General features: G+C 42.9%; 2 protein-coding genes across 2 annotated transcripts in view; one reads left to right on the top strand and one right to left on the bottom strand.

Moving 5' to 3' along the window:
• The window catches only part of TRPM8 (transient receptor potential cation channel subfamily M member 8), a 76,146-nt gene that overhangs the window by 38,744 nt on the left and 9,740 nt on the right, over positions 1-27,662 (bottom strand). The window contains exons 3-12 of the mRNA XM_041767598.1: positions 25,627-25,783; positions 24,515-24,692; positions 22,224-22,396; positions 16,572-16,746; positions 15,238-15,305; positions 12,984-13,181; positions 7,846-7,948; positions 6,609-6,727; positions 2,327-2,617; positions 555-650 (exon numbers count right to left, since the gene is read on the bottom strand). Of these exons, the coding sequence (XP_041623532.1) occupies positions 555-650; positions 2,327-2,617; positions 6,609-6,727; positions 7,846-7,948; positions 12,984-13,181; positions 15,238-15,305; positions 16,572-16,746; positions 22,224-22,396; positions 24,515-24,692; positions 25,627-25,783 (1,558 nt within the window). The remainder of the gene's footprint in view (positions 1-554; positions 651-2,326; positions 2,618-6,608; positions 6,728-7,845; positions 7,949-12,983; positions 13,182-15,237; positions 15,306-16,571; positions 16,747-22,223; positions 22,397-24,514; positions 24,693-25,626; positions 25,784-27,662) is intronic.
• Positions 25,989-26,709, top strand: LOC121497865 (glutathione S-transferase P-like). The gene has a single exon (XM_041767599.1). The coding sequence runs from the start codon at positions 25,989-25,991 to the stop codon at positions 26,619-26,621; it is 633 nt and encodes a 210-aa protein (XP_041623533.1). The 3' UTR covers positions 26,622-26,709.

Consider the following 27,662-nt stretch of genomic DNA (forward strand, 5'->3'; position numbering starts at 1 on the left):
GGAGAAGCGTGGATAGGACACGGGAGAGCTGAAAATGTAGGCAATAAGACTGTGCGTATGAACTCTATACTCAATATCCAACTTTACGTTCTAAAAATGGAGAAGGTAGCTTCTCCACAACTGAACATAAACCCTTCGTGCTAAATCACAAGGAAAAATCTCAGTAAGTTCCCCAAAGCAGAATTTATATATAAATCCTGCTTCCTACCTCTAATGCAATAAAGCTAGACATTAATTTTTTTTAATTAAACTTAAAAACTGCATCCACTCGGAAAACAATCCCACACCTACACACACCTGAGAAGCAAGTGCCTTCTGGGTTGCCCACCAAGTGCAGCTACCTTCTAGGTAGCTTCTAGGGGTCTTCTAGGGGCCTCCCCTCCCAATCACACCTCTGCTGACATGGAAACAGAGGCACAACCATATTCACCTGACATGAGACATTCCATTTCATTGATGATGTCTTAGATCAGGCATGTGAGTTTTGAGGTCACAAAAAAAAACATAAGAAAGCATGTATTTGGGGTAAATCTGGCACAGGCCTGGACACTGACCTGCTCCCAAATGACCTTGGAGAGTTCCTTCTTGTTCTGAAGAATGGCCCAGATGAAGAGTGCTTGCAGCGGGTGCCGAGTGATAGGAGACACATCCTGGGAGGAGTTAGAGCGTGTGGTCAGCATGTGAATGGAACATTCCTTTAGTAGATGCACTGGCATAAGAGCAAAATGGTATCAGGATGCCCCAGGGGAGCATCCCATGTGTAGAGGGCTCTGTTACCTACAGCAACAACTTGCTGATAACACACCATTTTCATTGGTTCCTTCTTTTCCAAAACCTCTGTTAGTATATGAATCCATTCCAACAGCACAGTGATGAGATTTTCATCACTGCAACTCACCAGGTGGGATTATTTGACACAAAATCACTCACCTGTCATAAAAGATGATATATGACTAGATAGGAAGGAGCAAAGGACAGCAACATGTGCCAACATCAGTTTAAGAACTAAACAATTTCTAGCAGGTTAAAGAATTCCTCTCATCACATAAATCTGTTTCTCTTCTAGAAAAGTCACTCAAACTCAATTCTAACTTTCCTATAGTTTAAGTTCAATTACTACAACCTGAAACCTTGCTTCTTTCTTGGAGACCATTATTCAAACTTTCAATTCCTAATTCACTTGCCAACTCCTATTCAGAATTCCCTGTCTTCCAATGGAAGTTTTTCAGATAGAAAACAACAAAACACCTCTATTTGTTTTAAACTTCCATATGGGTTTTACCAGGATCCAAAATGCTTCGGGCAGAATTATGGATACTGCAAAGAGCTTTAACATAAATAGCGTCAAATAGAAGCTCGTTAAACACTTCCAATTCCTTCAAATACCTAGCTCATTTAGATTTTTGCAATGCACACCCATACACCTTTAGATTTTTTGCAATGCACACACATACGCCTATTAAAATCCTAGAATTACAGGAGATAATGACCTCGTTTGAGTTTTCACAGGAGCAACCAAGAATTTGAGACAAATAGTCAATTTGAGGGGTGACCCCAGTGAAACCCACAGGGAGAGTGAGGAAATAAGATCAGAAAAGAAAGAACCAATGAAAATGGTGTGTTATTAACAAGTTGTCGCTGTAGGTAACTGGAGATTTACTACCACTAGGGAATTCTGGAGACCAGTGTAGAATACATGCTCAGCATTAGCTCCTCCAAGTGGGGAGGGAGCTGGGGTATTTATACACCAACTGCTGGCAGTCACAGGGCTGTAACCAGAGCAAACCTTCAGCAAAGAGCTGCAGGTGTGGGCTCGCAAACTGGGCCTGCGTGTGGTTGAAACACGAAGGCCTGAGAGAATTCAGGTGGTACCTCTACAGCAGCCTCCCACATGGGAACCTGGATTATCCGTTTGGAAATACTCACTGCCCCTTTTATCTACAAAGGGAAACTTGGCAGTCCTTTACCCGGGCAATTGATCACACCTGAAAGGCTGAGACACGAACAGGGAGCCATTCATTTGTCCCTCTTCCTTGTTAGATGCCTTCAGAAAGTGTGTGTGCCCCCACGGAGCTTTGCAATTAAGAAAAATTGTGACAACAATTTGAAGTATAGCACGGAGCTTAGAGCAAGATGTCAGACAACTCACCCAGCAGACTCATTATCTTACTGTATCTCATTATGCTACAGTAAAGGCAGTAGCAAAAGTGAACGATGCCAACATGCAGGCTACTTTATTGCATTTAGAGAAGAAGTGGGAACTATGGAAGTCAAGATATTTTTTTTGCATGAAGACTCAAAAGCAGACCACCGCCCCGGTACATACGTGAAGTTCTACATCTATGTCGTCCCTGCTATTTCTGTCTTCCTTTCGGAAGCCTCTCCGGAAGTTGGCCACCAGTTTCCAGACGAATGTGAGGAGGGCATCGTTATAGGAATTCTTGGCAATCTGCAGGTTCCGGTAGACAAGGGTGCTGAAGTGGTTGGAGAAGAGTTCAGTGAGGACGTCATTGGTGAGAAACTTGCGCAGGTTCAACCCATTCTCCAGGAAGAGGCGGACAAACTTGGGTCTGTCCTTTATGAGAGCTGTAAACATGACCTCTTGCAGGTCAGCAGACTATGGAGAAAGCAGAGAGGGGACTCAGACCCCACAGCCAACAAAAGAAACACAACATGTTCTCTTTCTCCTTTACGTCATATTCCCAGCCACAAAGTAAGAGTGACCTCAACATCTCTTTTAATCCTGTTTTGGGAATAAATTTAGTCTTTTCAGCTCTAATGTCACTTTAGATCATAGTTCAAACAGACAGGGAGGTGGCAAGGTGGAAACTTTGAAGTCAGCCAGGTGTGGGCTTGGAGGTGACCTGGCCTCTTGCTATCACAGAAGAGAGATAATTACATGGGCAGAACATCGGTCAGGAATTTATCCCGGTGCCCAGCATGCCAGAAGCACCCAGGGGCAGTGTGGCTCCCACCATCTCTCTGAAGTCTACAGTAGACGCTGTGAACCGACCACCAGCCTGTCTTCACTCCACACCCTGGGAGCTGCCCTTCGAGCCACACACCACCAGGCAAAGGGCCGGTCGTGTTACATCGCAGGAAGTCACTGGGACACTTGACAATGACACCCGGGTCTTATTTATCTTTACCTCCACTTTCTGGGCTTCCTGGTAAAACTGTCCCATAGGAGCTTACTGAGAATCTTATTAAAGATGATTAATGTTTACCTCAGACACAGACCAGTGGGCATCAGGCCACATCAGCTTTCAGCTGTGTTCCGCTTGTCCTCCAGAACATTGTTCACAGTTCCGTTCAGTTGCCAACATTACCACTTAGAGGGTTCATAAACATCTACACATTTCCAGCATTAAAATCCAGATTTAGAAGGGGAAACCAGAAACTGACAACACAGAGAATCACCAGCCGGAGTCAAGGGACCGGGAATCTCTAGCCCCCAAAGCCCCCGCCCTGCCCCAACTCCTCATTCTGTCCACACGGCCCACTTCACTCACAATGTGTGCCTGACCCCCGCTTCCGGTGAATATCCCCTGCCAAGGGCAGCATTAACTGTTTCTGCTTCTGCCTCATGCTGGACTCCTGGGCATCACACATTGCCTAGAGAGGGACCTGGCAAGTGTCCCGTAGGTCTCCAAGCTGTGGCTCTACCCTCCTAAATCATCTGCCTTTCCTTGTTCACACACTTGATAGGGCGATGGTCCCCACACTTCGATCAGGGTCATCAGGAGGGCTTATTAAAACACAGGTTGCCAGAGGCCGTCTTAGAATTTCTGCTTTAGCAGGTTGAGGTAAGGTCTGACAATTTGTGCTGCTAACAAGCTCCCAGGTTACGCCCATGCTGCCACTGGTCGGAGGACCACACTTTGAGAACCGCTGGCATATAGAGAAAGAGAAAACTTTGCGGTCCGACACATCTTTGTTTCCAAATCCTCGTTCTACCATTACCTACATGTGTGACCCAGAACAAGGCTGTGTCTCCCAGCCTCAGTTTGCTCTTCTGTAAAATAGGTGCTTGCCGGGTGCAATGAGCTAACACAGACCAAGTTCTTTTCAGAGATTTGAGGTCAGAGCAGGCCCTCAAAACAGTATCAGTAACTCCCAATCCTGTGGTACCTTGGAACCCTGGATTATTAACTGGAAAAACCAGACCATCCCTGCTGTGGGTTGGTGTGGATGACAAATAAACTAACACCGTGGAACTGCTTTGTGCAGTATAAAAGGTGACACAGATATTGTCATCATTCCAAAAGCTTTTACTTATTTTGAAATGCACACTTATACAGGGTTCGATACGTGCCAACGTTCTAAGTGCTTCAGAAGCACCATCTGATTTAACCATCATCACAATCCAATGAGGTAGGTACTGCTCTGATTCTATGATCATCACCTTCATTGTCAGGTGAGCCTGGTGTGCAGGTAAATGTTTAACAACCACATCTCTGAAAGAAAATAATAAGCTCTGATTCGTGGTACTTGCCAGTGCCTGTGGTGCAAAGGCTCCCACTGTGCCCAATTTTCAGCCACCAGTGTGACCTCACTGAATGCTGAATTGGGACAGACGTGGAGAAGCACTCCCACTGCCTAGTATTTCCAGCATGAAGATGCAACAGGCCAAAACAACTTCCAGAGCACCGATAGTAGCAAATGTGGTAAAATAATTAGAAAGTGATGAGTTTTGATTATTTATTGCCTTTATTTTTAATAAAAAATTTAATTCTGGGGGATCCCTGGGTGGCTCAGTGGTTTAGTGCCTGCCTTTGGCCTAGGGTGTGATCCTGAGTCCGGGGATCGAGTCCCACATCAGGCTCCCTGCATGGAGCCTACTTCTGTCTCTGCCATTCTCTCTCTCTCTCTCTCTCTCTCTCTCTCTCATAAATAAATAAAATATTTTTAAAAATTTAATTCTGAAGGTACATAATTTAATTCCTAATAACGACTGTGTTAACGACAGACTTGCAAAATCTCTGAAATCTTAGCAGTTAACCCTTGCAAGCCAGCATGAGCTGACTCCAACACAGCACCTATGGAGAAACTGAGGCACAGAGCGGTTAAGTGACTCGTGGAGGCTAAGTCATGCAGATGGGCTGGCTCTAGGGTCCATTCTCTTAACCGTTATGCCTTTCACCCTGAACTATCTTTAGCAGAGTTAATAAAATTAAATGTACCATTCAATATATGCTTAAGTTTGTGTTTATTTCCACCATCTGACCTTACTTAAATAGAACATTTCACACACAGGGATCAATTTATGAATCAATTAACTAGATCTCCTTATAATTCTACCTACTTTCAACTTCCTAAAGCCTTGCAGAGTGCAATAGGGTTCACCCTACTGCAAAGACCAAACACAAGATAATGTTTGCTAAGGGAATAAATAATTTAAAAACCCATAAGCCGTTACTTTATTTGCATTACATTATTAAAATTGATAATGTATTAATATAAATCAAGTCTTCATCTGATTTTACAACAATGAGCCTAGAAGTGTTTTCTGAACCTGACAACACAGGATGAATGTCATGAGATACAGGAGCCTTCTGATCTACACGAACTCTCATAAAACTAAATAGATTCTCACTGCCCACTTATGACTTAGATTGATCCAAATGAGCAGAAAACAAAGCAGCACACAGCCTCGCAGATCCAAGAATGATGGCCTATAATTGTTCCTCTGAACAAAGCTCCTAGAACTATTTAACATGAGCTGTACACAAGAGGACACTGCTAAAGTAGGCAGTCCTACAGCTCTTCTGAGAAGAATCAGCCTACTGGAAAAAAATTACGGTTTTTATCGGACATACAACTTCCGTATTCAAGATGTTTGTTTGGCCAAGAATCCAGAGTCTCTATCTAACTCTAAGACATTCATTGTGTGTCTTCAATCAAGTTGTTCTATTTTTCCCTTATGCATCTCACGGCTGACAACCCTCTTATCAGACCTTAGCTGAAGAAATGTGTGGGAAATATCAGGAAGGGAGACAGAACATAAAGACTCCTAACTCTGGGAAATGAACTAGGGGTGGTGGAAGGGGAGGAGGGCGGGGGGTGGGGGTGAATGGGTGACGGGCACTGAGGGGGGCACTTGATGGGATGAGCACTGGGTGTTATTCTGTATGTTGGTAAATTGAACACCAATAAAAATTAATTTATTTTAAAAAAAAAAGACCTTAGCTGGGCAGAGGGGGCAGGGTGCAAAAAATGAGCAGTGCTGTCTTGATTTTTAGTCAAGCTACTTCTGATAAACCCCTTTTAGCCATCTTGCACAGATTATCTCCATACATCGCCCCATCTGCTCCCAGGAGGGGGTCTGCACCTCTGCACCCAGATGGAGAAGCACCTCTCAGGTTGTGACTGCGGGCTGGAAGCTTTGGCTGGCATTAGTGGATTGATATGTTCTTGCATGAGTGATTTTGTTTTTATTATCTCTTAACAACAAACCTACTAAGTCCATGTGAGCGTCCTACACTATGGATAAGGAAAGTGACAGCTGACACCAGAGGGGACAGTCCTCTACAAGATCCGATATTGAAGATCTCGCAATAAGTGGACCAGACCTGACACTGGACTAGCCCAGGAGAGCTTCTTTTTACCTCCCATCGGCGGTCGTTGGTGAATATCTCCTCATTGGCTAGGTCCAGCTGGTTCCATTCCAGCAGAAGCTTCAGCTGCCCATTCCAGTTATCCTTATCTTGTTCATTGGTGCTAAAGGCTGTAGGAGGACAGAGGTGGAAAAATCAACTCACTAGAAAAAAGAGAGTCAGAACCATTCCACAGCCAATTATCAGAGCCTTTTATAAAGTAGATTCTAAGCACGTTCTCTTAGAATCTGACACTCAGAGAAGTCATTTCGCCTGTTCTTATGCATCTTCATTTTAGTCACTCTTGTCCATATTCTGTATGTCCTAGAAGTATATAATGAGGATCAATTCAAACCATAATAATATCTTTACATTTCATATTCTAACAGATAATTATGCTATATTGATATTTTCCATAGGTTCAGATTCCATGAATATTATATTTCAAGGAACATATCTGACTTACACTATATATCTAAATCTACAAAATAATGAGCCATATTATAACAATGTCTAATGTCTTTTCCAGAGCTAATATATTCTGCATTCACAAATCTCTACAAATATAATCCCATTTTAATAAATACACTTACAACCAAATTTCTGGCAAACATAATACAAATAATTCTAATAAATAGTTAATGCTTAAATCACCCTTCCTAGGTACCTCACCCTACTCTCTCTGCATACCTTACATATATTAATCAGGTGGCTCAACTCTACATGGTCTTTGCCAAGGATCGATTTACTCCAGGTAACATCCACCTTGATGGAATTCTAAGACAGCAAAGATCACAGGTGAGAATTTTAAAACAGGTTCATTCATAAGCTTCAGGAGATTTGTAGATTCCTGAAACTGAATGCAAAATTATTTACATGTACAAAGTACATGTGCATGTGTGTACATATATACGCAGAACCCTAGGACAGAGCCCAAAGCTTTCACCACCTCCTGAGACTCAGCTGAAAAATTTAAACGATTGTTACAGACAGCTCTTTGGAGAGTGCTGGGATCGTATTTGGTCAGTACCTTAATGGCATAAAAATTCTTGTTCTATTAAATACATCCAACCAAGAAGATTTAACTCAGCAGGTCAATAGTAGTTATTCTAGCTTCCAATCTATGATAGCCAAAATTAAGTACAAGATTATATTTCCATAAAGCTGTTTTAAGAAAAACATGCAGGCCATTAGAAGCCACAGAAAGCAACACAAAGCCCAAACTTCTAGAGAAGCTATTTTTACTCACCTTTGTACAAAGCATAAGAAATAGCATTGCTCACAATTTCATCTCCAGCTTCTTCCATTTTAATAACTGTTAATAGGTGAGAACTTTCGAGAATTTCTTTGAGCTGGCAAGATTTAAAGAGCACAGTTGTCAGGCAACTGATTTCAGTCATAAGGAGCATAAACGTCTCTCTTTTGGTAAAGAATCTTTTATTCCATTCTTTCTTGAAGACCTCTACGGGGTGTTCCAGAGCCCCTTCCCTCACCTACGGCACCTGTCCCCGTAGCACCTGACCTCTGAGTTGAAATAATGAGTCCTTAGCCACAATGAGAACAAAGTACTGGTTGTACGAGGGCGACACATGTGAAAAAGTTCCTATTGAAGAGCTGAGACTCAGGGACTGGGGGTGAATGCGAGTGTGTGTGTGCATGTGTGTGTGAGTGAGCATGCGTGAGTGTGTGCATGGGTGTTTATGAGTGTGTGGGCATATATGAGTGTGGACATGTGTGAGTGTGTGCAGGTGTGAGTGAGCATTGTGAGTGTGTGTGTATGTATGTGAGTGTGTGAGTGGGCTGTGTGGGTGTGTGTGAGTGTGCATGGGTATGTGAGTGTGTGCAGGTGTGAGTATGCATGTGCATGACTGTGTGAGTGTGCATGTGCATGCACCCATGTCATCAGGCTTGGCACATGGTAGGCAATTGTTGAATGAGCGAACAAAAGTGAAAAGAGGAAGAGAAAGTCATAGAAACCACCCAGTGTGGTCATCAGGGCTTAACCTGTGGGAAGGAAAAGTACAACATGAACAACAGCCAAGAGGACTTGATTGGATAAAGAGAAAAGGAATTTGCTATTTCCTTCATGATTTTTCTGTAATACTTAATTTTAAAACCCGATCTCAAGGCACCTGGGTGGCTCAGTCAGTTAAGTGACTGCCTTCAGCTCAGATTGTGATCTCGGGGTCCTGGGATCAAGCCACACATTGGGCTCCCTTCTCAGCAAGGAGTCTGCTTTTTCCCTTTTCTGCTGCCCCTCCCCCACACTCATGCTCGCTCTCTCTCTCTCTCTCTCTCTCTCTCTCTCAAATAACTAAATAAAATCTTTCAAAAATAAATAAATGAATAAAACCCAATCCCAAGGCTTCCAGGGCCATTGAGCTTGGCCAGAGCTCAACAAGGTAGAGCACCTGTAGAAGAGGAAACCAGCCTGGTTTTGGTTTACTGGGCTCCAGGTTGGAGACAAGGGCCCAGCAACTTTTGGAAACAAGGATCTGGACCTGCAGAGTCTCGCCTGGCCTTGGATTTGGACATTAGAGCGACGGTTTGGGCTGCAGTCTGGGAAGGCAGTACTGGAGGCCTTAGTTCAGAGCATGCAGTGATTGGGGGTGACCAGGAAATATAGGAAAACCACAGGGACACACACACTGTAGGCAGTGGGAGGGTGAGCGTGAAGGATGGGGTCCTGTCTCCAAGTGGGCAGTCCTAGCCCAGGCAAGAGGAAGGGAGTGCAACTAGAAATGACCAGGGGAGGGGGTCCAGGTCCCAATATTCCAGGCACACGTGGGGTGGGGGGTAGCACTGAGGGGCTGAGACATCTTTCCCTTCCAAACAAAAAGGAAAAAGGAGAAGGTGAATATGGATACAGAGCACACTGATGGGGCCCAGGGACACCTTTGGGGAATCCTACATGGTCTCCCTCCTTGACACCTCCTTCTTGCCTCCTCTAGCCCTGCCGCCTCCCACTGCAGCCAGTGTGAGCTTCCCTGAACACAACTCACCACATGCTCACACTGATTCAACCTTGCAGTGACTTCCTCTTCCACTTGAACATGATCCAGACCTCAAAACAGCGATCGAGAAGCTGCCTGGCCTGGCCCTTCATAAGCTCTCCAGCTTCCCCTGGGAACTCCGACCCTCACTGCCATATTCCAGGTCCTCAGGTAGGCCATGCTTGCTTTGTGCCTCAGGACATTTGCACATGCTATCCTCATCATTACAATCCCAGTCTTCACCCCCAATGACTACCCGCCCTTCAGATCACAGCTCTCACCTCCTCTGAGAAGTCTCCTGAGAGACCTTTCTTACCAGGCCAGGCTCCCTTGGCTCATACCCTTCCAAATCCATGTTACCTTTCTTTAGCACACTCATTCCAGTTTGAAATTATACAACGCTATGTATCATAATCACTCAACACAAACTTTATTCCAATTTCTGTTTTCTCTATGGGGACAAGGACTCTTCCCATTGTGTACACTGCTCTTTCTGAAATGCCTATTCCAGAACCTGACATATGGTATATGCTCAATAAATATCAACTGAATAAATGAGTAGATGAAAGAGTTTGAAATAAATGAATGGTATCTAGGCGGACTGATGGATTGGGATATTCTCAAGGGTTAAGTTCTCCAGAAGGTGAGGAGCAGGCAGAGGAGAACAATTCTGGATGAACTGGTAGAAAAAGAAAGCATGATCCCAGTGGAGATATATTGGGTTCCCTGGAAAGGTCATGAAACCATGAGTTCAGATTTGGGGGTTGGTCATCCACAAGATCAGTGAGGTCACCTCTAATTAGCCTGGAGGGTTGTTCAATTAATATCTGACTGGATGTATACATTCATTAATTAACAATTCCACTCTTGAGCTTGGTCTTTTGGGAAATCTGTACTGATTGCAAAACTTCATATAAGTGCATAATTAAAATGCCAGACCAATTTTTATTATTGATGGATGTCTTCTGACCTGATTATAATTATGAAGGATCATTAGCATATTAGATATGAATATGAATGAGGTATGAATCCCAGGAAGGATAAGTGAGATGTGTCTGATTTTTAGCCTGTTTCAGATTTCCTGTAACAGTTTTCTGAAAGCAGAAATCAAATTCCCTCACTGAGGGTGGAGGACTCATTAGACGGCCTCCGTTCTTTGGGCATGACCTGGCTCAGACTCTTCAAGCCAACTTGCATGAGGAGTAAAGGGAAAGCCACTGACGAGGATCCAGGGCCATCTTTGGTGGGTAAGCTAAGAGTTGCCTATTCCTTCCTCTGTGGGTATCCTTGAACCAACCACTGAATTTCTTCCATGCACCCAAGAAAGCACCTTGAGTTTAGTGCTCAACAGTCAATGTCTCTGGGATTGCTCTGTTGCTGTGTTTGGAATTGACTCAGACCATTTAGGTCTCCATATGTGGAGAATGAAAAGTGTATAACCACTTTGGGAAGGGAGGATTCCTTTTCCTCACCCACATATTTCCATGCAAAGTGAGCGCCATCCAAATCAAGCCCCTTGACATTCTCCACCCCTTCACTTACTCCCATTCAGGGTCAGGGAGTGACATGTCTGGTTGATGACTCTCACTCTGCCCAGCCAGCCCTTTCCTGCTTCTCTGGATCTACTCCTTGCAGAGTGCTAGTGTTCTGCTCTGCCATGGGCCACACACTTGGCTGGGGTGGGGAGGCAGCTGCTATCCATGGCTGCCTCGTCTAGATGGGCTCATCTGTCTCATTCTGGGGCTCAGCACAAGGAAGCCCATTACGACTGCACCCCTAAGCCACCTCTGCCAATTTTGCCTTCATCATCAATGAAGCTGATAAAATTTGATCTCTGTTCACCTTGTGTCTGTCTCTCAACAGGAGTTGGCCAAGATACAAGGAAATCTCAGCATGAGCTTTTATATAAGCTTTATATTTTTAGTAAAACCTGAAAAAATGCTATAATTCAAGTAGGAATATCATACAAGCATACATGGGGCAGGACATCATTCAGCACCAACACTGACACTGGAAGAAGATACATCTGCGTTTTTAAATTCTAAATTTTAGGTAATAAGAGTTAATTATCCAGAAAGGACTTGCTTCTTGACCACTTCAGCCATCGCATCTCACCAGGATTACCAGCTAATCATCCATGCATCTGAAATTAAATAAGACCAGTAGGGTCCCACTGTGTGTTAATTTACCAGAGAACCCAGCAGCCTAGAAGACTGAGTTCATTTTTCTCATGATTAACAAGGATTTGGTTTATTCAGACTTGCCTTAAACAATGGCAGAGACTACCCATGAACAAGACTATCTTCATGATACCAGGGTTTCAGTTTGCTGCATTGGATATTTTGAAATGCTTTCACAACTAAATAGTGTTAAAATGCCAGGCTAGTTAAATAATATTTCTTATACTAAATTCAACCTTGAACTCTTATGACAAAATGGGTTCTATGATTAAAAATAACTCTCAGGACGCCTTGGTGGTTCAGTGGTTGAACATCTGCTTCTGGCTAAGGGCATGATTCCAGAGTTCCGGGATCGAGTCCCACATGGGGCTCCCCATATGGAACCTGCTTATCCCTCTGCCTATGTCTCTGTCTCTCTCTGCGTATCTCTCATGGATAAATAAAATCTTTAAAAAAAATAACTCCCTCATTGTCTATAGCCTGCTATTTCCTTTATGATTCTCAAGTGGCAGCATATATTCCAAAAAATATCCAAGCATCAAAGTCCATTCTGGAATGAGCTGACTTGAATGTACCCACTGATATTAACATGGGCTTTCTAAGAACTGAGCAGTCAAGGAAATGGAAGTTGGTTCAAGTCAACAGCAATCATAAAACAGAATGGCATGGCACTATGCTGAAATACTTCCATAGGCTAAGCCATAAGACATGTAATAGATATTCTGATAAGTACATGTTTCTTCCATGATCTGATAAGAAAGGTGAGAGATTCTGAATTGTGTCACAGGCCAGTTAATTTAGAAAGGCGATCATTCTGTTACAACAACTTCTCCAATGGGTGTAGACTCTGTTTAGAATCTGGAGTTCTAAAACATCATTACCAGAGATTTCTTTCCTCTCTCCACTGATACACACAGAACTGGGAAGTTAAACATTTGTTGAAGTCATGGTGTCAAAGGATTACCAGCTTTGCAAGCAGACTTGAGTCTGAACCCTGAATGCTATCCCCCAGGTCTGGAGACTTGATGAGTTATTTAACTTATGTGAGCTTCAATGACCAGCAAGAAACCTAGTCTGGGCCAGAGTATCGCTTCAGTGCCACCGAGAATGGATAAAACAGCCAGCTCTAGTGGACTTGGACACTTCAGGCTTCCTCCCTCCCCATGAACTTGGCTGCCTTCTTCTCAGCTCCCAGAAGCCCCCCTACAGCTTACCCATTTGATCCAACTCTCGGTCTCCTCCTCAGGCAGCCGGGACACCGTGCGGGGTAAGAAGCGCACCAACTTCTCCTTGACCACAGATGATGTCAGGACGTCCTCCACCTCCACCAGGCTCGCGATCACGTCTGCAATCTGCCCTGAGCCTTCCACCACCACACAGGGGATTTTGCTTTTGATGGAGGTGTTGATGGCCTGGGAGAGGGGAGACAGAGTCAGCTAGATGGAAGACACACTGATGACCAACAGAACGTGCTCAGGACCGAGCTTGTCAACCAGACACCTTGACGCACCTCTGCACATTTTCCTTTGGGGTTTTGTTTCAGTCAGAAGCAAACCAAATGTCTGCAACTACTTATGAGTGAGCAACGTAAGCCACCTGTATTATATACTGTGCTAATACCAATTCCCATAAAAAGGACCTGTGTGATGGGCTTAAGTTCTCCATAAATAAGTGCCTAAAATATCTCTATATACAAAATTGATCATTTCAAATACTGACATCATAGATATGCATGACAACTCCCAAGACAGTATTCAATATTATCGGTGATAGCTTATCTGATAGAGGTTAACAATATTCATACTTGTAAGGTATGAAAATACCTTCAAAGCAGCAGCCATTTGTTTTGTATTATGTGGACACATATTTCCCTTATAATTCCCAAATAATTTTCCTTGCCCCCTTTTATGAAAAGAGAATAAAATTAGATTTGTTTCCCAGATAAATATGCAACATGCTTTTATTATTTGCTTTATAAAAACCACAGAGGCTATAATAGGTCTTAAGAATTTTAAATCACTTGACAGCAAGACAAAGTGATCTATAGGCACAGAAGAAACTGCCTTTAGCAGAGACTGAATGTCTTTCTGGAGAATACACTGTCCATAAGTGTGTAGTGCCTCATCCGGGCAGACAGAGGGGCGTTTCCAGCTCTGCACCCCATTGCCTGCCCTACGGACAAATGTCCACATGCTGGGGCCAAAGTGGGGTGATCAGACAGGGAGCTTCCCTCCTCTGTCCTGTCCCCTGTCCTGGGCATAGTTACCAGCTGCACAGGCATTTGGGGAAAATGCCATAGAACTACAGTGCCTGGGCCCACAGTGTTCTCTGGAAATCAGAATTCCAAATCTAAAATTTGAGAGAGAGTTTGTAAACATAACCATCTTTCAATTCCTTTCTCCCCATCTCTCTTTCTCTCTTCTCTCCTGTTCTTCAACCATTACACATACTGACAATTTCCAAAAAATTCTTTAATTTTTTTCCTGAAAATTCTTTCCCTGAAAAACTTTCATTTAACCATGGTCTCAGCAGATCTCACAGCAGGTGTGAGTGAGTGAATGAATGAATGAATGAATGAATGAATGAATGAAAAGGCCATTGTAATATAAAAGAATAAACAAAGTGCTAGATCATGATTCCAAATAACTTCACCAGGAATTACTTGTAATTCCAGGAGGAGAATCTGAGAGGAAGGGGAGAGGATCAAGAACCATGGTATCTACACAGGATAGAGGACACAAGGAGGTAGGCAAACCAACATGGAAATTAATTAAAAAGAGGACTTAAAAATCACTTTCTTGTGAAGTCCTATTGCTAAAACAGTGAGATCTTCAACGCGATGCACATGCCTTCAAATAGCGACAAAAATGCAATTACACTGATACTTTCTAAAAAAGCCAGGCAGAAGCCTGGCTGCAGGTTAAGAGGAATTCAGAAACATCAGAGTAACACGGATGGGGTGAGAAGCAGAATTCTTGCTCCACTGTTCAATGCTGCAGATATAGAATCATCCAGGAAACTTTCTGTGACCCTGGAATCACTTTGGGCTCAGGGTTCCTTCTTATAGGTAGAGCCCTTGCAGCCCCAGGAAGCATGTGGATGGGCCTTCGGTGGTTTAGGAACCCCACTAGCCTGTTTGTGTATGTTCACAGCTTATCTCCATGCAGATGGGGTGGCCATGGTTTTCCAATATATATGCTGATTATGATCTTTAAGTCTTATGAGTTAAGACTCACTCCTTGGTGGGGCTGATGGCCAAAGCCAACATTAGGTATACAAGCCACTCATGTTCTTCCCAAATCTCCTCTGGACTGTTAGGGAACATTATATGGTGAAGAAAATACTGCCTACTTGTTGTAGTAAAATAAATTAGTCAGGTTAGATTACACTAGCTCCAAAGCCCTGAAAACACAAATTTGCTGAGTTAGCTTGTTGATCAGTTTTCTAGAAAACCAAACCAAGACTCACTTTCAAAGTTTCTCTTCCACCTCCTTGGGCAAAACACACAATGGGGATCTTGCCACCATAGTTGGAATCTGTAAGGCATAAAATGTAAAACTTATACTGGGCTCATTAGAAATACTCACCTATGTCAAGAAAAGGCAGACCAGGAGCTTCTGCTCCATGAGCCCAGGGTGTGGGGTGATGACTGCAGATCTCAGACTTGACTATCTCCCCATTGATCGTGGCAGATGTTTCTCTGTACCCCCAAACCAGTAATAGTATGACACGGGTCATGTTGCAATTTGTTAGTGATATTTATTTATTTATTTTAAAGATTTTATTTATTTATTCATGAGAGACATAGAGATGGAGAGGCAGAGACACAGGCAGAGGGAGAAGCAGGTTCCATGCAGGGAGCCCGACGTGGGACTCAATCCAGGGTCTCCAGGATCACGCCTTGGGCTGAAGGCGGCACTAAACCTCTGAGCCACCTGGGCTGCCCTGTTAGTGATATTTAAAACACTGAAGGCTGTGAATGATTTACTTTTGCTAATGTATATTAGGCCAGGTTCCAGTTTATCCTTATAATAATTACACCCTCACTAATTTGCATAATCCTATGTTTTCCTGAGTGGGTGAAAAAATCCCATAACCATGTGTTCTCTAAAGAAAGAGTATTACATATATAAGTGTCTTCCTTTATGTATGTCCCAGTGAAAAGGGAAAAAGGTTGAGAACATCTCCAATATGTCCCTGTTATGGAGTCTGTCACTACATCATGAGGTACTCTAGTTCCATAACAGGACACATCTCAGCACCAATATCTCAGTAGCGGTGAGAGAGAGAGAATTTGTCACTTCCCATGGCAAATAAAGGCTTTCACTCAACTGCTGCATTCTTCCCTTGAAGAACCATTTTAAGTGGTTCTATTGTATAAAAATAGCCAAGATCCAAACCAGTAACGCATCCAACTGTTAAGCTAACAGGTTGATTTTTATGGTTTTTACCCTAGCTAACTACATTGCTTCATAATCTCAGACTTACTAAGATGGATTTTATTTGCTCTTAAATGTTGTCTAGCAGAAGAGATAGCAGGTTTTCTATACTGCTATCAGTAGTGTGACAGAGTGTGATAAGGCAACATTTATGCTCCAGCACGTGGAAGGTACATGCACAGAAACCTTGGCAGAAACACTTCTAGGATGTCAAAGAAAGAAGAGAAATAACAGCTCCTCTTTGGCAATAGGACATCTAATTGGGTGGGTTCACCATGCTTCACTCAATGATTGGCGGGTACTGTTGGTGCTGCAGCTACTGCTCTTGATACTATGTCTAAGGCCCATTTCCTAAACCCTGACCTTGAATAGTGCGCTCAGAGATGTACTTCTCCAGCTGATTCCGGAGTTTTGCTTCAACTGTAGGATGTCCATGGCAGCCGTTGTCTACAAGCAGCAGATGGGTGTGGTTGTTGTCCAAGATATACAGAGGGTCTCTCTTGAAGTCATCCATTATGTACTGAGCTGAAAAATATCCCTGAAAAGTACAGAGAATCTTGTCTTTGAGATCTATTTGTTGGTCAAGACACATGATAACATTTTTATATGTTAATATTAAGGCTAATTATTCAGGCTCACCTATATTGATACATCCTCCCAGGGTCCTAAGTTCAGAAGGATCTTTGAGATCTTACAGCACAGGACTTCATTTTAAATATGAAGAAATGAGGCTTCAAAATGGTTAGGTGACTTCCCCATTGTCACATAAATGGCTGGTGACAGGATAAGGATCAGATTCCCAGTCCAATTCTTGTTTCATTGCCCTGCGCTCGTTTATATCAATTCATTGAAATTGATAGCACTCAAGGAAGTGTGGGTGTTTATGTGTGTATGTGTGTATCCAGACACACACACAGATACATGAGTGTGCATGTAGTTATGTACACATACACACACACACACACATACACTTATATTTATGCGTGTGTGTGTCTGGATACATTGATAAAGATACATATATATATGTACCTGGAATCTATCATATGCCAAGACCTTGCCAGGATCTATAATATGAATTAAAAATGAACAAGATGGGGTCTTTACTCTTTAGAAGCCCATAGTTATAGGACCACAAAAAGAAGCAATTAAACAGATACTTTTTCCTAATACTTAATACCATAGAATAAACAACAGCTGGAGGAGCATGAAGAAAGGAGTTCCTGACCCCTCCATCCCATTCAAAAGTGTTTAGTTCTTAAATCTCATTAAAAGATGGGTCACATTAAAAGGGTCACATTAAAAGATGTTCAATCTGAACTCCAAGAAAACAAGCGAAGTTGAAATTTTAATGAGGAGAGGAAGGTTCCTGACTCTATTGATGGCATATATATTCAATCAGAACAAAGGATGAATGAAAACAAAATTTCAAATGTTACAGTTCTCTCCTCAAAGTGCTCCTTGCCCAGCCAGGAGCACCAATCAGAAAAGTCCTGGAAATGCCAAATGGAATAATATTAGCAAGACAGGCATTCAGGCAATTGATGCAGGAGACCTCCAAACTTTCCTGGAAGAAATCATTCCTATTCCATTCACACCCTTACATAACACAACACTAGTTCCAAAAACTTACAAGGAAAGAATCAGAAAAGGAAAAGCCAAAGACCATAGTCTCTAATGAATGCGGATCTAAATCATTGACTAATTAAACTCAGTAGGATTATTAAAGGATAATTAGCATTGTTTCCAGAACTCTGTTCATTAGATTATACTTTAAAGGGAAAAAATAGCAACCCAACAGACATTTTTGTGCTCAATATTCATTCTTAATTTTAAAAATTATAAACTAAAAATAAAAGGATGATGCCTTATGGTACTTTCTTAAAATATACATTTTTTGAAGTTTTTGCCAAATCCTATTTACTGGTGAAAATAATAGTCTCATTCCCACCACGATGATACCAAGTATTTGGAATGCCTGTTGGGATACCTGTTATCATCACTGTTATTTAACATTACTCTGGACATTTTAACCCAGACATCAAGATAAGCAAAAAATTCAAAGTATAATTAAATGGAAGAGTTATGTTTAAAAACAACACTATTTATCAGAGATATGGTTGCAAACATAGAATAACTGAAAAACTGTTAAAACAGAAAGAGAATTCATAAAATGTTTGATTCAAAACAACAAATAAATCCTTTTCCATAAAAATCACTTCCAAAATTACATTGAATAAAGACCCTACATGCAATAATAACAAAAATACATCATCTCTAGAAATAACACTCAGAAGAAATATGTAGGTCCTAATGAGGAAAACTGTAAAATTTTCCTCAAAGACAAAGACTTGAGTAAATTCCATATCCTATCACTGGAAGAAGACTTGATAATGCAACAATTTCAATTTTCCTGCATCAATTTATAGATTTTAACATGATCCCACTCAGTGTGTGTGAAATTTTATTATGTTGTTTTGCCTTGTGGTTTTGTCTTTGTAGTTGTACTTTGACAAGGGGATTTTAACACTGAAATAACCAATAAGGAGATGTATGAGCTCTTTTTGTGTGTGCATATGTAATGCAACAACACTTTTGACAGTGTAGCCTTGATCCAGATGAATAAAATCTCAGTGTTTGTGAAACCTGGTATTGTTTCAGGCCAGCTAAACCTGGGTCCTTGTAGAGCCCATCTACTAGTAGTGGGGTTTGTAATGAAGCCATGAATAGAAACCACATGGGAAGATATGGTTGACAAAGTTATTATGAACAATTACTGGGTTCAGCTTATGCAAAGACCAAGCACTATTTTTCAGGGAAGACCGAAAAGAAACAGAGGTTGACCACAAGATCATATGGGTTTGCTATGAAACTACTCTAAGTCACTAGAGATGTTCATTAACAGACACATAAAAGGAATGAAAACCAGTGCTATGATTTGAATATCTAAAAATAATACATACTCATTGAAGCAAACATGGAAAATGCAGAAGAGTACAAGAAAAATTAAAATCATGCTTAATTCCACAACTCAGTGGAAGTCATCAAGATTTTAGTGTACTTATATCTTTCCTAGGCATATAGATTAATTTATGTAGTTTTCATAATTTTCTATTTAAAACTTCAAATATTTCCCATATTATCAGAAAATCTTTGGAAATATTATTTTGCACAATTTTCTTAATGTTTATATAGTAATCTAGCTGAAGATCCTCCTACTATTGATATTACTAGATATTTAGGCTTCTGTCAATTCTTGATATTATCAGAAATATTTTAATAATGTTTGCCTAAATATTAAATTCTCGAGTGATATAAGTATGGTATGAACAGTCTTCATGCACTTGGAACAAATTCTGAAATGGTTTTCCAGAAAGGGCATAGATTTGTTCTTTCTGCAGCAATTTATAAGGATCTCATGGTTCTCTATGTGTTGGAGACTACAAACATTTTTTTAAATTAACTCTTAATAGACTTTTTAAAAATTTTCTGAGTGAAATCACCAAAGCCCAGAGCAATTTTGAAGATTTTTATTTCCCTTTAAGCTCATTCACTGATAATTCATGCAGTCATATTTTCTAGCTCTTCTTGTTGAATCAGCTTTTGGAAATTATTGTTTTATGAAAAAATATAAAATATAAAAAACATAAATTTCCTGAGATTTTCAAATGTATTGACATACAATTGCATGTTACATCTGTACAATTTTTCTCAATATTTATTACTATAGTGGGTTTCTCAGCTCTATTTATTCTTTAATTAAATTGTCAAAATGGTTTCAGAGAATAAAGAATATTTCTACTCTTCCTCTTTTTTTTTCTTTTCTAATTAATTTATTTCTGATGGAATATTATTTTTTCTCCTCTTCTTAAGTGTTATTGTGATGTTATTTTTCAAACCTATTAATTTGAAACTGCGGTGGCTAAAAGACCATGAACCATAGCTCTACTACTTACTAGCCATGTGACTAAAGAAAGCTTCTTACTTTCTCATCTGTAATGAGAAAGGTAATAGTAGCACTTAATTCATTGTTAACCTTATTGTTGTGGATATTAAAGAGTGTTAGATATTATTATTGAATTATTTTCTTGATTTTTGCTAATAAAAGTATAGGGCTATGCATTTCACTATGAGTGCAGCTTTGGACATATATTGTCAGTCCTAACATATAATACTTTCATTTCCACTGCTTTCTAAGTGATCTGCAATTAAATTTTGAAAGTTCATTTTTGAACTTGAGTTATTTAGCAGGTGTCATTCGTTTGTTTCTTTCTTAACTTCCAAGTGATTGGAACTATTTAATCCTTACATATTCATTTCATGTTTTACTTGTTGATAGAGGATGCCACCAGGGAAATACTAAGTTGCTGTTCCAATCCAGGGGGGAAGCATACCTACCTTACAGGGTTGTTCTTGTGATTTTATGAATTCATCTATGGAATGTATCCACCAGACAGCAATGATGATTAGCCAATACCCCAGACAAATATGGCTAAAGACAAAGACTGAGTTCTTTCCCACTCAGCCTGTCACTGTCCTCAGAATCCTACCCCAGGCCACCCTCCCCCCTGAAGTTGGCATTTGATGTAAAATGATTTTAGCATTCCTGGCTGAACATCTAGAAATAACAATAAAAGCTACCATTCACTCTATACAGTTAATCCATCCCATGATAATACAAGGTTATTATCATAAAAACTCAGAGAAGAGAACTCACTCAAGACCACGTAGCTAGAAAAAGTTCCTCACCCCTAGTTACTCTATCTGCAAAGCCCTTCTCCTCCCACTCCACCACTCCCGAGAGATGCTCAGAAATGGCTCCCCACTCTCCTCTGTCCCTTATACACCTGAAAAATGTTGATTAAAAAAATATATCATTTTTAAAAGCAAAAAGAATCAGGGGCACCTGTGTGGATCAGCCAAGTTAAACATCTGATTCTTGATTTCAGCTCAGGTTATGACCTCAGGGTCATGAGATTAATCCCTTCATGCTCAGGGTGGAGTCTGCCTGATAGTCTCTCTCTCCCTCTGTTGCCACCCCCCCCATTGCCCCGCTCACGCATGCTCACTTTCTATAAATAAATAAAATCTTTTCAAATTAAAATATAAAAAACCAGAGTAATTCTAAACATCTTGAACATTTACCACCTAAACTTCCAAGAAGTCCCAGGTAGAAGAAGGCATAGACTAAATTGAGTTTTCTGAACATCAGGTCTAAAGCTTCTAGGTAGACATCACCTATCGTTTAAGGAGGTTTTCAACTCACTAGAAATGTTGTTTCCAAAATTCCACACTTGGTACAAAATCTCATACATCTACCTTGCACATAGAACATGAAATTGTGTTGATTACTCTCTAAATATGCTCGCAGGAAACTTTAAGGGGAGAGCTGTTCATAACTTTCTTAATACCAAATTAACCAGGGTTCACAGCAATTCCTGTGAGTGTGGTCAGGGCTTGAGCCCTTCTGGGACAGACTTGGGTCATGGTTATAAAGAACAAAGAACCTGACTTTAACACGATATTACCAGGAAGAAAGTTTAAAAAACAAAACATATCCTTTGGTAACTCCTTCTCAGGACTGTTTTGATTGTGTCATCCTTGTTTGTTTGTCCTAATTTTTTTGTTGTTTTTGTGTGTTTGTTTATTTTCTGCATCCAACGCAGAGGACGCCAAGAGACAAAGGCATGGGAGAGAGAGAGAATCCTGAGCAGGCTCCATGCCCAGCGCAGAGCTGGACACAGGGCTCCATCTCATGACCATAAGATCATGACCTGAGCTGAAATCAAGAGTCGGACACTTAACAGACTGAGCCACCAAAGCACTCATGTCATTCTTGTTTTAATTGTTGGTCCCAAAGGCACTCCTTATAAGGCCGACTTCCCCATGAGCTAGCTCTATCATAGAGCCACAATGTTCAGGCCAGAGCCCCAAGCCATGGTCTTCCTCCCACGTGACCTCACAGACCTCCTCCTGTCCCATCTCTCCTCCTATCCCATCCCTCCTTTTGTCCCATACCTCAGCATCGCAATTCCTGAGGAGAGTGTCCCTGTTGGAGACCATGCCCCAAGCCGCTATGCCAATGGCCACAATGTTCTCCTCTGAATTCCTGCTGATGGTGTTGTCTCTCACCACCTCCCCGATGTACTTCATCAGGCCATAATGGGTGCCTCCAGTGAGAATCCAAGCACCTGTCAGTGAAGGAGGAGAGCAAATGCTCAGTTGGCTCTGAGTAAGTCTCCCATCCTGTGCTCACAGACCCCTGAAGAAGCCCCCACCATGCGAGCACCAGGACGACACTGCCAGCCGCACCTTGCAGTGGGCCTTGCCAAGGACCATATGAAGAAGAAGGAGAAGAGGATGTTTGGAGGAATTTCTAAGAGATATTGGTTTTAAAAAGACACAGATTCTGGGCCCCACTCTTGATCTAAATCATCAGACTCTCCAGAGGGTCGGGCCAGAGAATCTGCATCTTTATCCAGCCTTTCAGGTAAATTTCATGGTGAATAATAAATGCTGGGCCCGAGCCTGTGAGCAAGTTAAGGCAGTGCTGCCATGGAAAGCGGAGCACTCTGCTCCCAGACCCCTATTCTCGTGCCATGACCTTGGTGCCTACAATTTAGCTTTACCTTGTAATTACACAACTTTGCACACCAGCATTTAAAGGTTTATATTTGATAATCTTCACAATGTCAAGGGTTTTTGCTCATTTTTTTCCAGAAATGAAGTAAAGAAAATACTTATAAAATATAACTTAGCATAATAATTGAACGTAAAGTTGGAAGTGACCCTGATCTAATGCACTACCCATGTAGGAACCCAGCCTGACGGTGGTCACTGGTGTCTCTTGATTAGCTCTGGTGATGGAAGGCTCAAGAGGCTCTGGGTAGCCCTCTCCCCCAGTTATTAGAAAGTCCCTTTGTTCATTATTTGTCTCCATTCTGCAATTGTATTACTGTCCTCAGCAGTAAGGAACAAGCTTAGTCATCTCCCACATAAAACCCTTCCAATATTTTAAGGTAAACGCAGCATGGTCCTTAGGATTGTCACACCTGATTCCTGCAACCATTTCTCACAGAATATGAACTGCAACCCCTGGGCACCCAGTCTCCTTCCTCTAGACGGATTTTAATTGTCAACGTCCCTCTTGCAAACCAGGCAAGGAGAACTGAAGCAGCACTCCGAGCAGCCAACGCAGAGGACGCCAAGACTGCTAACATCAGAGCCAGCCCCTCCCTTCCTCTGACTGAATGTACTCAGGCCAGGCACTTTTGTCTGTTTTGTTCTGTTATATTCCCAGCACTTAAAACACTTCCTGACACATAGTAGGCATTTAATAAGTATCCTGCATGAATGATGTGTGTTCAGGATTTAGCAGTAAGGAAGTGGAGCTGCTCAGTTTCATAACAAAGTAACCATCTACTGTAGCTTCCTCTGGTGGGTCAGGAAATTGAGGATGAATGAGAATAATATCCAGGTTTCTTCTTGACATTCAAAGAAAACTCTTATCTAAGAGAGGACACCCCTGTTCTTGAGAGATTCATGCTGAAATACTTAAGGGCCAAGGGTCATGATGCCTGCAAAAGACTCTCTAATGAGTCTTTAAAAATCCTAACAGGGGACTGTTTCTGGAAAGCAATATGACACATGTGGGAAAATGCTAATAATTTGGGGCTCTAGGTGAAGAGCGTACAGATGTGCATTACACGATTCAACTCTGCTGCAGGTTTGAGTTTTTCAAAACAAAAAAATTACCAAAAAAGGCAGCACTAAGCCAAATATTTCAAGTAACAAAGCCACAGTTACTCGTCTTGATCTCAATCACACACTTTTACCTGGTGCTTACAACCTGCCAAACACCATTGCTATTTCCAAAAGCCCATCATCGATCTCAAAATTAAAGAGCAAAGAAATGAAATTTCCTCTTCCGTTGGCCAGAATATTCTGGGTAAAATTTTATATGTAGAAACAACACAATGAAAACCTTAGATGATTCAAGATTCAAGGACACAAAGGTGCCCACAAGGAAGCATCATGATGCAGATTTTACCTTATGACACCCCCATGACCACCACCACCTGCCAGAGCTTCTTGCCTGTCCATTCATCTGAGGACCTTGCTTTTAAATAAATCATGATTAATCGTGTACTTCTGGAGTGTCTAGATTCTGCGCATGAACTGCATCTGGGGACTTGGCTCTGTCCAAAGACGACGGGGCTCAGCCTCTAGGGACTAAGGGGCGGCGCAGCATCCCCCCCTCACAGCCTCCCTGCCCCGCAGCATCCCCACCCCGCAGGGACCACCCGCACCTTTGGACTGCGCGATGTAGATGAGGCGGCTGAAGATCTTGCGCATCCTCGGCTTCAGGGCGAAGTTCTTGGCGCCTCCGGTGACGGATATGACCAGGTTGGGCGTTTTCAGGTGCCAGTGCTGGGTCAGCAGCTCATAGAGGATCTCTGCATCCGTGTCACAGGACAGGCGGATATACTGCGGGGAAGAGGGAAAGTGTTGGGGTCGGGGTCGGCACCTGTCCCAGCCACCTGCTCCTGTGGAATGGGAGAGGTGCACGGACCAGCAGCCAACGGGGGTCCCCGCGGGGAAGGGGAGGAAAACAGTAGGCTGGGACAGAGGGGTTACAATGTGGGTGCCACCAATGGGCCTTTCTGGGCCAGCTGGAGAATTTATCCTAGGCTCAGGAATGTGCCTAAAGGCTGTAGGGCACCTGTGAGGTGTTTGAAGCAGAGTCGATGAGTCCTCCAGCGCTAGCGTTGACTGTGGACCAGGGGACAAAACGAAGTAGGGGAAGCTGTGGGCAGGCAAGAGATGGTGATGGTGCATCCTGGGGCAGGGGCCCTGGGAAGGTACAGCAGTGAGCCGGCTTCCAGGGCTGCAAACACAGGCCCTGGGTTGTAAGGAGTGAAGGCCCAGGCTTCCCGCTGCCTATGGATGGGCTGCCATGGAGACAGAGACCCAGGAACATTTGAGGATACCACCTGCCAGTCCTTAGACCTTGTTGTAACACCTGGTGGACAAGCCTGAAATGTAAGTGTCCCCTTATTCAGAGCCATATGCATTCCCAAGAGTGCCATACACTCAACTAAATGGGACAATGCACCAAAATGGTTATGGGCCTTGTGTAGCAGCAGGGGAGGGGGTGTAACGCAGATGTAGCATGAACACCCACCGCGTGCTCAGGGAAAGGCCTCTGAGTAGCAGCTAGGCATGAGCTAAGTCTTCCAGCTGCACAGAATCTAATCACAGCTTTTTTGACTATTTTATCATTTTCTGCAATAGTTTTTGGATTGACTACTCATCTCTCCTGCCTCTGTACTATTAGACAATTCAAGGTAACTCAGGATTAGCATATGAGTCCAGGTTGTGTTAGTATATGAATCAGCTAAAGTAGAAAACCATTGCTTACCTTCCCTTTCTTCCCCAGAGTCTCAAACTGAATATCCCCAAAGGCGTCAGTCGGAAATTCCTTGGTGTGTTTCTTGTAATTCCATTTCTCGTTTGAGTTGATCTGGGTGCCTTCTATGTGCTGGCTCTGGGCATAGCCACACTTGCACACATTTTCCCTGAGTCGGATGATATTGACAGGAGGGAACGGATTTCATTAAGCCTCCTTAAATGTTTCATCACATTTTTAGAATAAACTATGCATTACTAGCTTCAAGAAATACAAAAAGTGATCTGACCATCAAGTCTTATCTTCAGAGCTCTGCTGCCATCACCACCACTGCCACAGCTACTGCCACCGCCACCGCCACCCTCACTGCAACCATGCCACCCTACACCATCATCTACTTCCCTGTTCGAGGGCGCTGCGAGGCCATGTACATGCTGCTGGTTGACCAGGGCCAGAGCTGGAAGGAGGAGGTGGTGACCATGGAGACCTGGATGAAGGGCTCACTCAAGGCCTCCTGTCTGTACGGGCAGCTCCCCAAGTTCTGGGACGGAGACCTCACCCTGTACCAGTCCAATGCCATCCTACAACACCTGGGCCACTCCCTCGGGCTCTATAGGAAGGACCTGCAGGAGGCGGCGGCCTTGCTGGATGTAGTGAATGATGGTGTGGAGGATCTCCGCTGCAAATACATCCTCCTCATCTACACTAACTACGAGGCAGGAAAGGAGGAGTATGTGAAGGCACACACATACCTGAAGCCTTTTGAAACGCTGCTATCCCAGAATGAGGGGGGCCAGGCCTTCACCGTGGGCAACCAGATCTCCTTCGCAGACTATAACCTGTTGGACTTGCTGCTGATTCACCAGGTCCTGGCCCCCAGCTGCCTGGACTCCCTCCCCCTGCTCTCGGCCTATGTGGCACGCCTCAGGCCCAGACCCAAGCTCAAGGTGTTCCTGGCGTCCCCCGAGCACGTGAACCGCCCCATCAATGACAACAGGAAGCAGTGAGAGCTTGTGGAACCCTGGGCGGGAAGCTGGGGGGCTGGCTGACTTCCTTTCTCCCTGACCAATAAAATTTTCAAGTGAGAAAAAAAAAGTCTTATTTTCAGACTATCTTCATCATCTCAGTTGATTATTTGGAAACTATCTTGGAGTTTTCTCCCTATTGTCTATGGTCCATCCACCAACAGGCTGGCTCTGTACTGAGAGCTGGGATATAGGAGTAGCTTCATGGAGTCTGTCTCTGCGGACGTAGCCATGAGGTTATTAGGAGATGAAGCCTTAGAGACCTGGAGACCATTTATGTCTTCTTGCGTGGTTCATAACACACAGGAGCCCTGGATGCCAGCCCTGTCTGTGTGCCCAGCCAGTAACGCTTTTTGGAGGTGAGATGAGCCCTCCTTCCTGGGTACGGTACTCACTGGAGACACTAGGTCCCCTGGCAGGGCTCCTAAGTGATCCAGAGATTAGAGAGACCCTCCTGTCCATACTAAACGTGAGCTGCTTGGGATACTTTCAATCATTTGGGCTGGACAAGGACAAACTGCATAAGTGAACACTATTTCTTCCCATGAAAAGTGCAACAGAACTAAAATGTACGTGTTTGTTAAATGACACGTGTGCATATATGAAGTCGTAAGAGGATGGAAGGATAGGCAGTAAGAGGTAAAGGATTGAAAATCTGCTCTGAGGCAGGCCTGGCCTGAGCTCACCGCACCCAGGGATTAACTGGGTGGGTGGCCTGGTCTCCAGTTTGGGGGACGTCTTGGGAACAGTCAGTAGGATGCCTGGCAGGACGGTGCAGTGCAGAGCAAGCAAACCTTTCCTTTACCCCAGCAGAATCCCACTCCCCTGGGGGCTCCTGAGAGGTTGGAAACTGTGGCACAGCCTCCATGGGGTGACTTTCAGGCTGTGCCATCTGTGCAAATCAAAGACTAGTAGAGGCAGTGGCAACAGAAAAGAAGAAAAATGCAGTTTCAAAAAAAAAAATCTAAAAATACCTGCTGTGGCTCCCTGGCTCCTCTATCCAGAGCTGTGTTGCCTCCTGAC

This window comes from Vulpes lagopus, chromosome 8, assembly GCF_018345385.1.
Source record: "Vulpes lagopus strain Blue_001 chromosome 8, ASM1834538v1, whole genome shotgun sequence".
Lineage (NCBI taxonomy): Eukaryota > Metazoa > Chordata > Mammalia > Carnivora > Canidae > Vulpes > Vulpes lagopus.